At 38.9% G+C, this 14,789-nt stretch overlaps 1 protein-coding gene across 5 annotated transcripts in view; it reads right to left on the reverse strand.

Moving 5' to 3' along the window:
• The window catches only part of TBC1D5 (TBC1 domain family member 5), a 313,398-nt gene that overhangs the window by 44,157 nt on the left and 254,452 nt on the right, over positions 1–14,789 (reverse strand). For 4 of the 5 annotated variants that reach the window (XM_088163893.1, XM_088163900.1, XM_088163888.1 and 1 more), the window contains 2 exons: positions 13,580–13,665; positions 7,667–7,932 (listed from right to left, as the gene is read on the reverse strand). In XM_088163893.1, the coding sequence (XP_088020019.1) occupies positions 7,667–7,932; positions 13,580–13,665 (352 nt within the window). Of the gene's footprint in view, positions 1–2,966; positions 3,057–7,666; positions 7,933–13,579; positions 13,666–14,789 lie in introns of all 5 variants that reach the window. The other variant, XM_088163908.1, reaches the window with a different exon arrangement.

Below are 14,789 nucleotides of genomic sequence, written 5' to 3' on the forward strand. Positions count from 1 at the left end.
TTGGAATGCACCTGACCCTTCTGCATGAATAAGCAAATCTGGGGAAATTATCATTAAGAAGCATTATTTTTTTATTCTGCATCTAACCCTGTGAACAGTGCTGTGACATGGATTATTTGGGGATATAACTGAGAATTAAGAGAGAAAGAATAGCACTTATGAATAATTACAGTGTGTTGCAACTTATAAAACAGAATTCTTGGATTGTGATAGGCTTTTCTAATTTCCAGAGGACTCATTGTTTTTACAACTAAGAATAGTTAATAAGAAAGCTGAAAGACACACATGTGTTTTCCTTAATGTGAAAAAAAAAGAAAAAAAAAGAAAAAAAGAAAAAAGAAAAAAGACATCTATGATCCTCCCAACACAGAAATTTAATGAATCACAGAATATTTTGACTTGGAAGGGATCCACAAGGATCATCGAGTCCAACTCTTAAAGGAAGCTTCTGCAACAACATTTAACTGAGTCACCATGTTGTTCATGAAGTCCTTCAGAGGTATCATGTATGCACTGAGGCATTAACAACCCTCACATAACTTTGGAAACAACACTGCAGCACCAGCATGCAGATTTTGGGATCTCAGGACAATGACACAAATGCCTTTTGTACCTTCTCAGTTCTGTGTCTTACTGATTTTACATCTTTCTTAATGTGCAGTGTGGTACATTCTGCTCACTCAAGAGCTTTACAAGAAGCTAATGCAAATGCAACAGAGTTTCTAATTTTGGATTATTAAAAAAAAAGTCTTACCCTTCATAAAGTCTGCAATAAAGTATAATTAATAACTCAACTCCACATCCTTCTTCTTTAGCAGCTTCATAAGCAACCTGAGAACATCACTGAACCAAATTCTCATTTTTATCTGCTCATTCTGTCAACATCAGACAAATAAATTACGGCTCCTTAAAAAACTATAGGAGAAATCTAATCTCTGACCATCTAAGCATATACCAGAAGGTCCTAAAACCTATATAAAACAGGCTGAAGAAATCCCATAAACATGGAAATCAAATACATGATTATGAAGCACAGAGAAGAAATATGTAAGGATCTCTGACTTACGCAGTAGTCAGAACACATTACTGTGTAGGATGTCTCAAAAATACATACATATGCACTTTAAATGCAAAAATACTTCAGAGTAATGATGCATAGGATTTCACACACTAAAAATACATCCATTTCTGAGGCAAAAAGGAGCAACGTTATCTCCATGTGCTGGCTTCTAAGTGCCTCACTACTTGCCTGTTGCTAATGATACTGGGACTGACCCCAGGGTGACACATGCTCTACGTCAAAACCATTTGGAAAATGGGGCAGTGGAAAAAGAGACCAACCTGTTGGTATTGTGGAGACATCCAATGTCTTGAAAAGAATGATAATTTAAATTTAATGTGATCAATAATTAGGCCATATAATAAAGTAAAAGGTGATGACAAGGAGGAGAAGACTTAAAATGAAAGTGAGCTTCAGGTCTTACTAAGTTTGAGTTAAGTTATGGGGGATATAACCAGGAACTTTGGAGGTCCCTGCTAAAACATACGAAAATCAGAGGAAGATGCAAAAAAGACATACAAAACTGATGGCTCATTCTGTTTGGTCCCTACAGAGGAAAATAATAGCTTTCATAGTTACAAGGAGAGCAAGGACAAAGATACCAAGAAGAACAGAAGTATGGCACCATATATAATTCAAAACCATTTGGATCTGCTCATCTATCTGTATTCGCCATAGTGAGGATGTAGGGTATTAAAATTTGCAAAAAGAATGAGACGAGTTTTATAAAACTTTTCAGATAAATTAGTTTCCCTTTTTCTCCTGCAGTGAAATTGGAACAAAGGCTTCCAGCACTTTTAAAATTCATTCAAACCACCACATCACACAAATCCATGGCCTTTCATTTCAGCCAAGGCAGGTAAGCTCCCTGTAAGTCACATGCACTACAGTAGATGTTCGACCCAAAATACCTGCCCCAAATATAACAAGAGGGAAGTAATGCAGCTAAAAGGGACAATGATGGTGGAACTGGCCCCCCATGACAGAGTGGGAAATGGGCTACAAAGTGCAAGAGCATTTGGTTTGTAGTACAGATGGATGCTGATGCACGGCGGATGCCAGTGAAGAGACACACACACACAGACACACACACACAGACACACAGACACAGACATACACAGACAGAGACACAGACACAGACACACAGACACACACATGCAAACACACATATGCAGACACGTGGAGACAGACACACAGACACACACAGATACAGAAACATGCAGACACACACAGACACATGCAAACACACACACATGCAGACATGTAGACAGACAGACACAAAGACATGCACGTATGCACACATGCACACACAGACACATACAGACACACAGGCACATGCAGACACACACATGCAGACATGCAGACACAAACACAGACACAAAGTCACACGCAGACATGCAGACACAGACACACAGAGATGCAGACAGGCAGACAGACACACACAGACACAGAGATAGACACATACGCACACATGCAGACTCACAGACAGACAGAGACAGACACACACAAGTGCAGAAAGACACACCTGCATACACACACACAGACACACAGACAGACACAGGGACAAACACAGACACACGGATATACACAGAGACACACGGACACAAACACAGACGCACACACAGACACACAGACACAGACAGAGACACACACACAGCCACACACGGACACACACGGACCCACACAGACACACAGACAGACACATGGACACAAACACAGACACACACGGACACAAACAGACACAGACACACAGACACATACACACACATGCACAGACACACGGGCACACACACACGGACACAGCGAGCTGTCAGGAGGGAGCGGAGGAGCCGAGCTCTCTCCCGGCACAACAGCGGCGCTGGGTGGAGGGACAGCGGCAGTGCCGGCGGGCGCCGCCCGGGCCTACCTGTGGTGGCCGGGGGATGCTGCTGGGCCTGGGCCTGGGCCTGGGCCTGGGCCTGGGCCGGCCCCGGCGGCGCCGCCTCGCCCGCCTCGCCTGGCGAACAAACAACAGCGTTAGCGCGGCCCCGCCGCTGCTGCTGCCCGAGGGAAGGGCCGCAGCTTTGGGGGGTTCAGTCGGAGCACCCTGCTTTGAACAGAAAGGACATTGTGAGAGAGCACTGTAGGGACAGGCAAAAGGAAACGGGAAGGTTGGATAACCAGTAGTCACAGGCTGCAGAACCTCAGTGCTTTAAAGTGATGATTTAGATCAAAAACTAAACTTAACTGGAGAGCCAAAACCGTTTTGTTGCTGGCACTTTACGGAGACAGTGTCATTCTGCTATTTGGGAGCTTCACAGAATGGCTGAGGTTGGAAGACCACTGGAGGTCACCTGGCCCTTGTTCAAGCAGGGTCCCCTAGGGCACATTACTCAGGATTGTGTCCTGATTTTGAGTATCTCCAGGAAAGGGGACTCCACAACTTCTCTGGGCAATATGTTCCAAGGCACAGTCACTTGCACAGCAAGAAAGTTCTTCCTCACATTCAGGTGGAATTTCCCATGCATCAGTTTCTGCCCATTACCTCTTGTTCTACTGCTTGGCACCACCAAGAAGAGGCTATCTCCATCCTCTTCACATCTCCCTTTAGATACTATCACCTCTGTATCTTCTCTTCTTGAGGCCAAACAGTTCCAGCTCCCTCAGCCTTTCCTCGTAAGGGAGGTGTTTCAGTCCCCTAATCTTCTTTGGAGCCCTCCACTGGACTTGCTCCATGTCTCTCCTACACTAAGGAGCTCAGAAGTATTGTTACCATGGAAAAATTTCATAATTGCCTATTAATATGTATATTTATAAGTTTTTAAAAAAGGAAAAAATCCCCATTTGTCAATTTGTGTTTTATTCCTTTAATTTGTACTCAGTTCTGCTATTAATAAGGACATTTTCTTTATCCATATGAAAAGCATACTCATTTTCTTAGAGACACTTCATAAATAATTCTAAATTGGGGGATCATTTCTCTAGGGCAGGGATCATTTCTCTAGGGCATACGTGGTGACTGCAGAAATTCTGTTTGTGTTACAACAAATACCACAGTAGTATCAACTCATAAAAACAAAGAGTAGCCTAGAAACTCTTTAAAAAATACAGTTTTGGCAGAACTTTGTCTTTAAACTAGTCCTTTAATGTGTCCTTGTAATAAAGCTGCATTTAAATCAAAAGCCTTTTGGGTTTCACCCTGAAATGACCTAGAAGGAAAACTGTATTGGGCACTGTCAGGAAAGAAGAGAAAGAGAAATGCTTTTTTTTTCTTGGCAATATACTGCCATTTGGTAATCAAAGAATATCCACTTTCTGAATGATGAAGGATCCAGTGGAACATGCAGGGCAACCATTGTGCTTTTCTTCCATATTTTTTTCATTATCAATATTTTATCTTTCAAAATTACCACCTCAATTGAAAATCCAATAAACTCAATATTTGAATTCAACTTTTGTGCCAATGAATTACTTCACTGTGCAGGATAGAGAGAATGTTTTAATCCCTCTTCTGTCAGCAGGCTACCTTGCATAAGTAATCAGTAATGATACCCAATCTTCTTCTGTGCTGAGGACAGGCTGAATGGGATTAATATATTATTAGGAGGAACTGAATTTCCAATTAGGTGTCTGGATACTTCGTTCAGCTGTGATTTGTAATGCTGAAGACTCATCTGGAATTACAGGCTTGCAATTATGGTTGAGGGTTTTTTTTTTCACTCTGCTGTTTTTCCATTTACATAATCTAAATTATATGCATTTTTTTCTTACAGAAATTCAGCAAGTACCAAAACTTTGGAGTGAGAAATAATTACAATTGATTATGTAACCCAATCATCCCTCATCTAGAGTATGGCAGCATGAATGCTAGCTGGTTTGTAAGTGGTAACTGTTGAAACAAAGCTGGGATAGGATTATTTTGGCAGTCCTGCAAGGTGTTTCCTTAACAAGGACTTCTTCACAAAGTAGATCAGTCAATTAATTTAATCTCTTCAAATTTATAAATCTCTACATATTAATTAAAATTATCAGCACTCCTTGAGCATTCAGAACCTGAAAAGACCAATAAGAAAACTGGATGACTTATTTTATGGCTTGATGCCGGTCAGATTTACAGCACTTTGGCCTGTTATACTGTCCAACTGAACATCTGTGAGTATTGCATCAACTCGAGTGCAAATGCCTATCAATTTAAATCCTAAATCCATGTCTCTGCCTACCTCAGCTAAATACCCAAGCTCCAGGAGGTTGAGGAGAGCTGAACATACAACAAAAAACGAGAACAGGAGACAATCAGTGACAGCTAGTTAGTAATTTGGGAGCCAAATCATGTCAAATAGCTTTTAGATACTCAAAACCTACAGCAGAATCCAGAGCTAGAAAAAAGACAGCAGAGAAGCTAAAAAGTTCAGCACAAACATGAGTGGAATGAAAGCTTCTGAGAGTATGAATATATTTTAAATCCTAAATCTTAATGCCTGGGATAGAAGTACTGGCAGCTTCTCATAGCTGCACAGGGTGCACTCCTTCACTGGATTTGCTGTACTGCTCTTTCTTGAGGTGATGTTACTGTCCCCAGAGAACAGAAAAGACTTACTCTTGCTTTTAAGGTGTGGTAGAGATTGTACAGTTTACAAAGGTCCCTGCAGCAAGCTTCAAAAGGCTTTTTAGCATGTCTCCACCATTCACTGGAGAGCCTCTAAAACACTTAGTATTTTCTTTTGTTATTTTTTGTTTCTTTAAAAATATAAATAATGGCACTTGCAAAGATAGCTGCCATCATTTAAAATTTCTATAAAATTATAGGAAAAATACTTATAACTGTACAGGTCTGGAACAACAAGCATAGCACTAATATGTAAAACAAAACTCACTGTCATCTGAACCTATTAAAAATAGTATATTTACATTTTGTTGCCCTTAAATTACTTCTGTAAAGGCTGTACCAAATATGGATAGACAGAATACACTGAGAGGAAGGTGCAGTAGGTTTGTTCCTCTTACCATTAAATACTTTGTGCCCTACATCATAAATTCTTCATAACTTTATCAAATCTCCATATTCCTGTTGATAGAGCAATATGTGCACAGCTTGTACATGACCAAACACTATTACAATTTTTTATTCTAATTCTTGTATGGGAAGTATCAGGTGCGTTTCCTGATGATACACGTTAATTGTCCCATACAACAGGTCATCCCTTAGCACACACATCAAGATTAAGCTACAATCAATTCCATCTACAGAAGTTACTTCAAATCGTGTGCTTTTATTATATTAAGCAGGGAAAGAAAACAGCCACCTAAGGATAACTTTTAAATTCAAAAGGGGAAAAGAGAATGTGGTAAGAGAGCTATGGAAAACTCTTAAACAAAGAGTCTCTCTGAAACAGTGTAAATAATTTTGTTCTACAGCTAATTTTACTTCCATTATTGTGAACAGGACTTGCATCAAAGTTTCACTTCCCGTCTGCAGTGTTAAACCCTTGCTGGAGCAAGTTTTGAGATTCTTCTGTAATTGAGAGAAGCTGCATATCTGGATTTTGCCAAGCAGCTACAGTGGCCTTTACAGAAGTGCCTGTATGTGTCTGCTCCAAAAGAACAGCTGTACCTTTCAGTTTTGCTCTCTCAGTGTCTGCTGGGGATGCCATGCATCATGAAAGGGCCTTTGGACCATACAGGTGCCACAGCAAAGAGAAAAACCACCAACTTCAGCTGTGAAGTGTTACTTCCTTTCTTTTACACTTTCAAATCTGGTGAAAAAAAGATGCAATCCTATGCAAAGTTTCAGGGCAACCAGCACCAGCCCTCAAGCTCATAACCATGACACTGGATGAGTTGCTCAAAGCAGCAGATACTTTTTGGCCCTACATGCTCCTTGAAAAGCACATACTGCCATGGGCTGGCTGAAGATGAAAAGCAGTAACCTACCTTGAGCGTGGCAGAGTATAGCAAACAACTACCAAAGCTCAGCTTGTGAGTTTGTTGTTTGAATAAGCTGTTCTCAAGAAATATAAAAATCAAGGCTTAAGAAAAAGATGCAGTGTTTACTAAATAAAGTGCAGAGGGCCATCACAAATTATGAAAAGACAAATTCATATAATGGTTCAAATAACTTCTTAAATAAGCTCCACACATTCTAAAGGGAATAAGAATTTGTTTATTAAGGATTACTCTCTAACTTCCTTCACTTAGTATTATGTATTTAGCTAATACTGTTATGCATGCTATTTTTTGCTGACAACCTGAAAAAATATGTATGAAATTAGTCCTCCAGTTAAAAAAAGGTTGCATCTAAAAATTTGAAAAATTAATTGGCTCATGTTTATAGTAATGATTAAGTTGTTGGCCTGTCTGATGCAGTTTCTGGTTAATATATTTTTAGAAGTTCAAAATTCCTTACAGTATTTGTACATTCTTGAGATAACATCTAATTCTGTATTGCACTGCAAATGTGCTGTTGTACTTGGCATAGGCATCCTGCCTAACAAAATACTTTTTTGGCCGTTTCCTCCAAATATGTGCATGCTGATATAAGAACGAATAGAACAAAGAACTTTCTTCAGCCCTGAAGTTGTACGACAAAGCTTCCCTCAGTCACGGTGCGGCCACACGTTTCCCCTTTACCTTTGCCCAGCTGAACTGGCATGCTTTCAGACTTCATCATCCTCTGCTGCTGTGACTGGTGGTAGTGGTGGTGGTGCTGCTGCTGGTGCTGAGGGGCTTCCACCGTGCTCCTGCTTGGCATTGAAGAGGGAGGGAAGCTGCTCCCGCCGGCAGGAGTGCCCACTGCCCCACCTGAAGCCATGGCTGGAGCAATGAGCTTTCGGCCAAAATTCAATAAACTGTTGGAAACTTTGTTGATGTTCAGAGGGGCAGCTTTAGCACTGGCACTGAGAAAAGAAGAGGAGAAATCATCACATCGTTGTAAACGGTCTGGACAGGCACAGCCATGCATGCATCGTTTTTCAAAACTTGGAGATAAAAATCCAAGATTTGAACATTACAAAGAAAGTGTTTTACTACAGTTGCACTGGAATACACACAAAGACCACAGGGACTGGCTGTGGTTATGAATTTTTCCCAACCATAAGTGGACAAATTATTTTGGTCCTTCTCCCTGAAAAATGCAGAATAACCCCAAACAAAGTGAGTTTGTACCAATTTTCTTAATTTCCCTTCCTAAATTAGAAAAAGAAAAGAAGAGTGACAAAAAGCAATGCAGGTTCTACTGCTAGATTAAATTCTCTCCAATGTTTAAAATGACTCAACTCCAAATATGTCTTTCAACAAGCAAAGCTAACACTAAACTGTCCTTTTAGGTTGGCAGAGCTAGATGTCTCTTGCTCTGAGTTCACCTTCTGCCCAGCCCAATCATTTCAAGCCAAGCAGTTTTTAACAGAAATCCTGATTTCTAAAGTGATTTTGCTGAAGAACTGCTTCAGGGTGTAACACATATACTGAATCACAATCCTTGTAACTGTTACTTTTTATTTTTAACTACAGTGGCTATTTAATTCACTTCAGTTATATGCAACGTTAAGAATGAGGAAACTGTTGAACCATTTAATTTGTCTAAAATAAAGAGGCAAAGAACCTTCTTATTCCCAATGGAAGTGTTCACATAACCCACAGATTAGCAAAGCCATTCCTATTTGTTCATGCAGTAATTCCCTGCCTTATATAATTAATGCTTGAAATACCCTTCACAGAAATATAACACAACCACAAAGACCTTTTCACTCCTGAGGTTTTATTTTACTGATCTGTACTTCCATGATATAAATAGCTTTCCTTTAAAAACATAAAGAAATGTAATTAAAACCAACTCAGTCATTGTACTGGGGAAAAATAGCTTTACGATGTTTTGGGGAAGCTGAACTAAAAATAAACTACAAATGAATTAATACAGGTAATTTATAACTTCTGCAGACACCTAGAAGAGTAATTTTGATTTTGCTCTTCCTATAATTTCTCTATTTGTCTCCAGGGATGGGGTTTTTTTTTAGAATATACAATGCAAACATGCACACACATATAAAGCAAACCCAGAAAATAACAACAGCTGAGTTGTTTAGAATCAGAATACTCAGAATAGACAGAAAAGGAGAGGTATCAGACGAAGTATGAGAGCCTGAACACACAACATACAGTCTCAAGCTGTATGGGGCACTTCTGCCATATACTGCTGATGAAGAATGGCATCTAGAATTTTTAGGAGGAACAGCAGTGTAGAGACTGGGACCAAGTGTAGAGACTGGGACCAAGTGTTGCTTTCCAATTTATGGAAGCTGGGGAAGAATGCTGAATAATAATTACAGGATGTTTCTGTGTCTGATTTTAGGGATTGCTGCTAGTGTTACAAAAAGTCCGTCCACAGTTACCTGAGAATGACTGACAAAGTCACTACCAAGAAAGCATCTGCAGAACTGTAAAATACTGCTACAGGAGTTCCAAATGATTTCAAAAGCAAACTGAGTAGTTGTGAAAGAGTGAAGTGTTAATGGTTAGTGACTCAAACAACCCCCTGATGTGCAAAAGCTGAAGGTTCTTTGCTGAGGCCAGGTTTGCACCCCCTAGCTGAATGCGAGGAGGAGAGTTTTTGGATGTTCGGTGGTTCCTGGGTGAGAAGCAGAATTCTGCTGACCCTGACCCCTTTTAAAAGAAATCCAGAGACAACAGTGCTCTTGTTTCATGCAGTGCCTGCACTGAGTGATTCAAGGATTGCTGGTGTATCACCGTACTGGATCTTTGCTGCAGGACAAAATAGAATTCCTTAAGTTATAGCTGATTTCATTCCACTAACAGCTGCAACACTCAACACTGCAAACCCAACAGCCACAGTATAAGCACCCATGTGATTGAGCATTGACAGGTTGGTTTCAAAGTCCCCTTCTAATTGTTCTGCCTGGGCAGTGAATGAGTCAACAGAGAGTTGTGGCTTCCAGTTTATTTCAGACAATTGAATGCCAATACTGCCCCTTTAACCACTGCTCAGCTGGCACAGGCTTGGAAGGGAGGGCAATACACCTTAACAGACTCCTGCAAGGGTATGAACATTCACCCATCACCGGGCAGGCTGTGCAATGAACAGTCTCACTCCCTCTGGAAATGAAATTAATTGGAGGAGACCCCCCCTGAAAAGGTGGAGGAAGTAACAACAGCAGTGTGAAAAGCACTTCATGAGACTGAAGTTGAGATTCCATCTGAGAAATATCTCAGAGTCCAAGCTGTTAAACAACTTCAGCTGCTAAGGGGTAACCTGTCCAGACCAACCCCTCGAGACTTGTCTTCTGTTGCCAGGGATGCCAGCATACTGAAGATCAAAGGACATGAGTGACCCCTTTAAGGGCAGCCCCCTCACTTTGGTCCCCTCAGAACTCTCCAGAACCTGGAATTACCAGATTAGCCTGTTCTGAGTGAGGGATGGCCAGTGGATTTATATGCAAAGGCTCACAGAAAACAGCCAGGGGGATTTGATAATCACTTTTCCCTTGGGCCCTTTCAAATATTTGGTCGTTTTTGTGGTAGACACAGGAACACAAATGTCAGCATTTCAAAGTGAAGTTGCTGCTCTAGTGGATTATGCCAGACAAGAAAAGGGGTTGGGTACATGAATCAACATCAGTGTATTGCTTCTTTTTAATATTCTGCCTGTAGTAGGCTAAGTTTCCACTTTTCTTTTTATGGGAACCTGCTAACAGATGAGGTCAAGCTGAATGGGATCTCAATCAGTTATCAACAGTTGCAATAAATCTCATTACATTGCTCATTTTGGGGGTCATACCAGTAATGACTTGGCTGAGATTCAGAACTCAAACTTTACAATATTTTTTCCTGCTGTTTACTGAAAACAATCACAAAAGTTGGAGTTTGGGGTAGTACATATCACTCACTCACCTGAAACATTACCTTAGAAGGAAGATAATGGCTGGCACATTGAGTCCTAGGTTTACATTGTCTCTTAAGTCTAGAACCTTGACAATCACTAGAAGACCCCCTTGACTTTGCACAAAAAATTATATTTACTGGAAGTAAGTGATTTACACTGACAGGCTACCTGAGCAACAAAACCACTGGACACTTTGAGCTTAATGTATCATCAGAATTGTGACAGTACACAGATGCAGGAAACAAAGCTTATACAGAGGCTTGTGTATTTGTGTCCAGCAGCTTGTTTCTTTCTTGTTTTTTTCTATTTTTCAGCTATATTTTGCTTAATAAAAAGGTGCCAGTTTTTCTTCCACACTCTTTGATTTATTCCTTTGACATATATGTACACAAATTAGTTTATTTGCATTTTTCAGATGGTTGGAAAGAGACTTTTTGAGAAAAAATTCATTTTACAGGAACAATAAATATAAAGTTTCCTAGTCTTTATGTCCAAAATATGATTTTTAGAAATGCTTCCAACTGTAAAATGCAAGAACGTTTTAGAACTACATTACAAGCAGACAGGATAGTTATCACAGCTTCTAATAACCTGTGGTGTGATTCAGCTGTGCTATGAACTGACGCTGCTAATGATCAGTTCAGAACACATTAATGAAAAATAAATAATGACGCTATCTAAATATCTTTACAAGAGGTGGTTTTAAAAAATGTATTGTGAAGTAAAATCTGTGCAATTTCTCTGAATGACAGCTTCAGAAAATGAACAATAGTGAGATGCTACATCTCTGGAGGACTCACATTAAAAGTGAGCTGAAGTCCAGTAAAATAAGAACAAAGTGTCTATTTCTTACCATTTAAATGTCCGATATATTAATGAAAAGGATGATTACAGCCATTAAACATGGATCAATCTACATTTTAGCCATCTAAATATACCAGACATGTACAACAATTACAAGAAAAATACTGATTGATTTATGTTGTAGAATTATCAGCAGATGCATTTAAAAGTAAAGCATCAGTTTAAAAATATGAGTATCAAGGAGACATGAATTCCATCCACGAAGCAAACAATTTTGTTTTATCACAATAAGCATCATTGACCTTGACTGTGAATGGTGTATTTTTAAACTTGCAGTAGGAAGATGATTCAATCTCTGCAGTTTTCTGCTAAGATGGAAATGTTTTGTTTTAAGCAGGCCTTATTCAAATGCTTTTCTCTTTTCAGTATGTAATCATTACAAGAGATGAGACAAATATATGAATATGACCGATTAAAAAGTTTTGTATGTGATAAAATAAGTAATATATATTAGAGATTGGTCAAGATATTTTAAACATATAATGGAGTCTGTGGAATTAAGGATGAATTAGAACTGGTAGTTGATTTAATCCATCTCTGCTCACTGCAGAAACATTTCCTAATATTACATCTTCCAGTTCTCTCCCTATTCCAATCTTAAACAGTTTTACCACACTTGACCTACTCTAAGCATTCCTGTCTTGGGATGAATTTATCCCAGATTTTCTTCTATCTGAATTATTCTAAAAAACTTCCCATCTCCTTTGGTGTGTATTCTGAGTATATGTGTGCAATTAATTTATATTCCTACATAGATTTAATGAATTTGCTTTTCTTGGAATTTAGGTTTCCGGCAGGTGTCATTCTTGTTCGGGCTTTGTGATTTACTTGTTTTTTCAAAATCCTTGAAACCTTTCTTTTTGAAACTTCAAACAACTTATTTTTCCAGCTTAGGCAACATTTGAGATAGTTTTTCAAAAGAATAAGTAAAAACATTAAGAAAATGAAATAGAATGCAGCATTTTTTGACACCTGTCCACAACTTTAAAGCCTGATTTATAAAGAAAGATTTTTTACAGTTTACAGTCACTCTACTTAGCTTTAATTTCTGCTTCTTTGTTCCTTTTTAAAAGCTTCTCAAACTACTCCATTTTAATTTCAGTTGGCTTTTTAATACAGCTGATTTCCACAGAATGGGCTAGAGATGCAGAAGTCCAAAAGCCAGCAAGTTCTCATGAATCAGCAGGCAGAGGGTATGGCTGAGGCCACGTGCAACCCAAGAACTGCCTGTGACTGAGTCAGCTGAAGCATTATGGCTTGTGCTGGACTGACCTGTGGCCACCAGCCATCGGCACCCACTTTGTGGCCACCTGGCTAATACAGCCTTGATGAGAAATTTTGGCATTATTGATACAAACCACTTCTAAAAGATGGAAGGAAAAGTTTTGCAAAAATTGCTTCAAAGTCGATTTAGATTAATTTAACTTCATTTGCTTCTGGTACATGGATACTCCAGATTGCAATTAGGTGAATTATCAGAATTAGTTCAGCTATGGAATTCACACTGGCAATGTTTTACCCCGTTTTTAGGATTCATGCCACTGTGTAAAAGTGTCCTCAGCCTCCCTTAAAACGATGCCAGGGAGTTAGTGCAACACTATGTGTAAAAACTTAAATTTTTTCATGTAACAGTCAAGGGACAGATTTGAAATAAATGTCATGAAATAAACACATGTGCTTCTAATACTGGTTATGTAATTCCTGTTTAGGATAAATGTGACTTCTGAAACATTTTGTTTATGTAAGGTCTTAGTTTGGTGAACATATATTTAGAAATAGCTTACCGGGTTTTGTTCATCAAGTCTGCTCCACGTGCTTTGTAATAATCTAAATTTTGTTGGAACTGGTGAGTCACTGGTCTTGGATTTCGCTAAAAAATAAAAAAAAAAATACTTCATTGTAATTTTCTAGGAGATTTTAAGCAGAGACATGAAATATGTTCATTTACATGAAACTTATGGAACAATTTCTTTTCCCGGGATCTTGGTTTTTCAGGGCAGTAATGTCATTTACATAAAAGTGAAGACTTAAAATACTTAATACCAAATTCTACCTGTAAGTCCACTCCATGCTGAGAGAAATCAGTACTCTTCCACATGGTGATGAGGCTGTTTGCTGTAGTGGTAACATTCCTAATTATATCAATAATTCTTGGACAAGAACAGATACTGATATGATTTCTTCCTGCAGGTCAGGTATAGAATTTGACTACCTCCAAGCTAAAGTGCTGTGCTTTTAAAGAAAATGGTAAGAGTACGGAGAAACTAGAGTAAACATTTTGAACTGAATACATCACTAGCAGTATCTCTGTTAAGCAAAGAATTAATTTTAGTGAGACAGTCTGCACAATCCCACTAGATGGCACACGAAGCCTATTTTTGCTCTCCGAATTTCACCCTATTCAGAACTGAAGCCATGAATAAAGAACTGTTGTCCTATAATAAAGTGTATACAATTAATATGGAAACTAGAATCCACCTGTTATTCTCCACTTCTGACACAATGAAACTCTTTCATGGAATCAGGCTGCCTTCAGTAGTTTTGAAATCATCCTTTTGGGATCTAAGAATCCACTGAGCATTAAGCACAGACTTCAGTATATGCATAAACTATCTTGATCGAATGCATGCATCCTGAAGGACACTATTTGGAGGGGCAAGTAAATATTTTTAAGTAAAAAAATTTGCATGCAGATGGAAACGAAATAATGGAGCAGTATAGGGAGGCCCTTTAAAAAATAAATATATATAAATGAGAAATGCCTTAAATAATTTTCTAGTGCAAGAGAAAATGTAAATTTCTGCATAATTATCAGATATATTGCATAAAAGAGATCTAAATACTTTCTAAGTATTTGCTACCAAGGCTTAATAATTTATTGGCTGTTGCCTTATGTTCTCATCTGCTTTCTTAAGTCCTGCTAGTAGTAAATAGAGTTTTAGTGAACCATGCATTGACCTTTCCAAAACTGCTGTTCACCAGTGAGAGTACATT

Source organism: Sturnus vulgaris, chromosome 1 (assembly GCF_052056855.1).
Source record: "Sturnus vulgaris isolate bStuVul1 chromosome 1, bStuVul1.hap1, whole genome shotgun sequence".
In the NCBI taxonomy this organism is placed as follows: Eukaryota; Metazoa; Chordata; class Aves; order Passeriformes; family Sturnidae; genus Sturnus; species Sturnus vulgaris.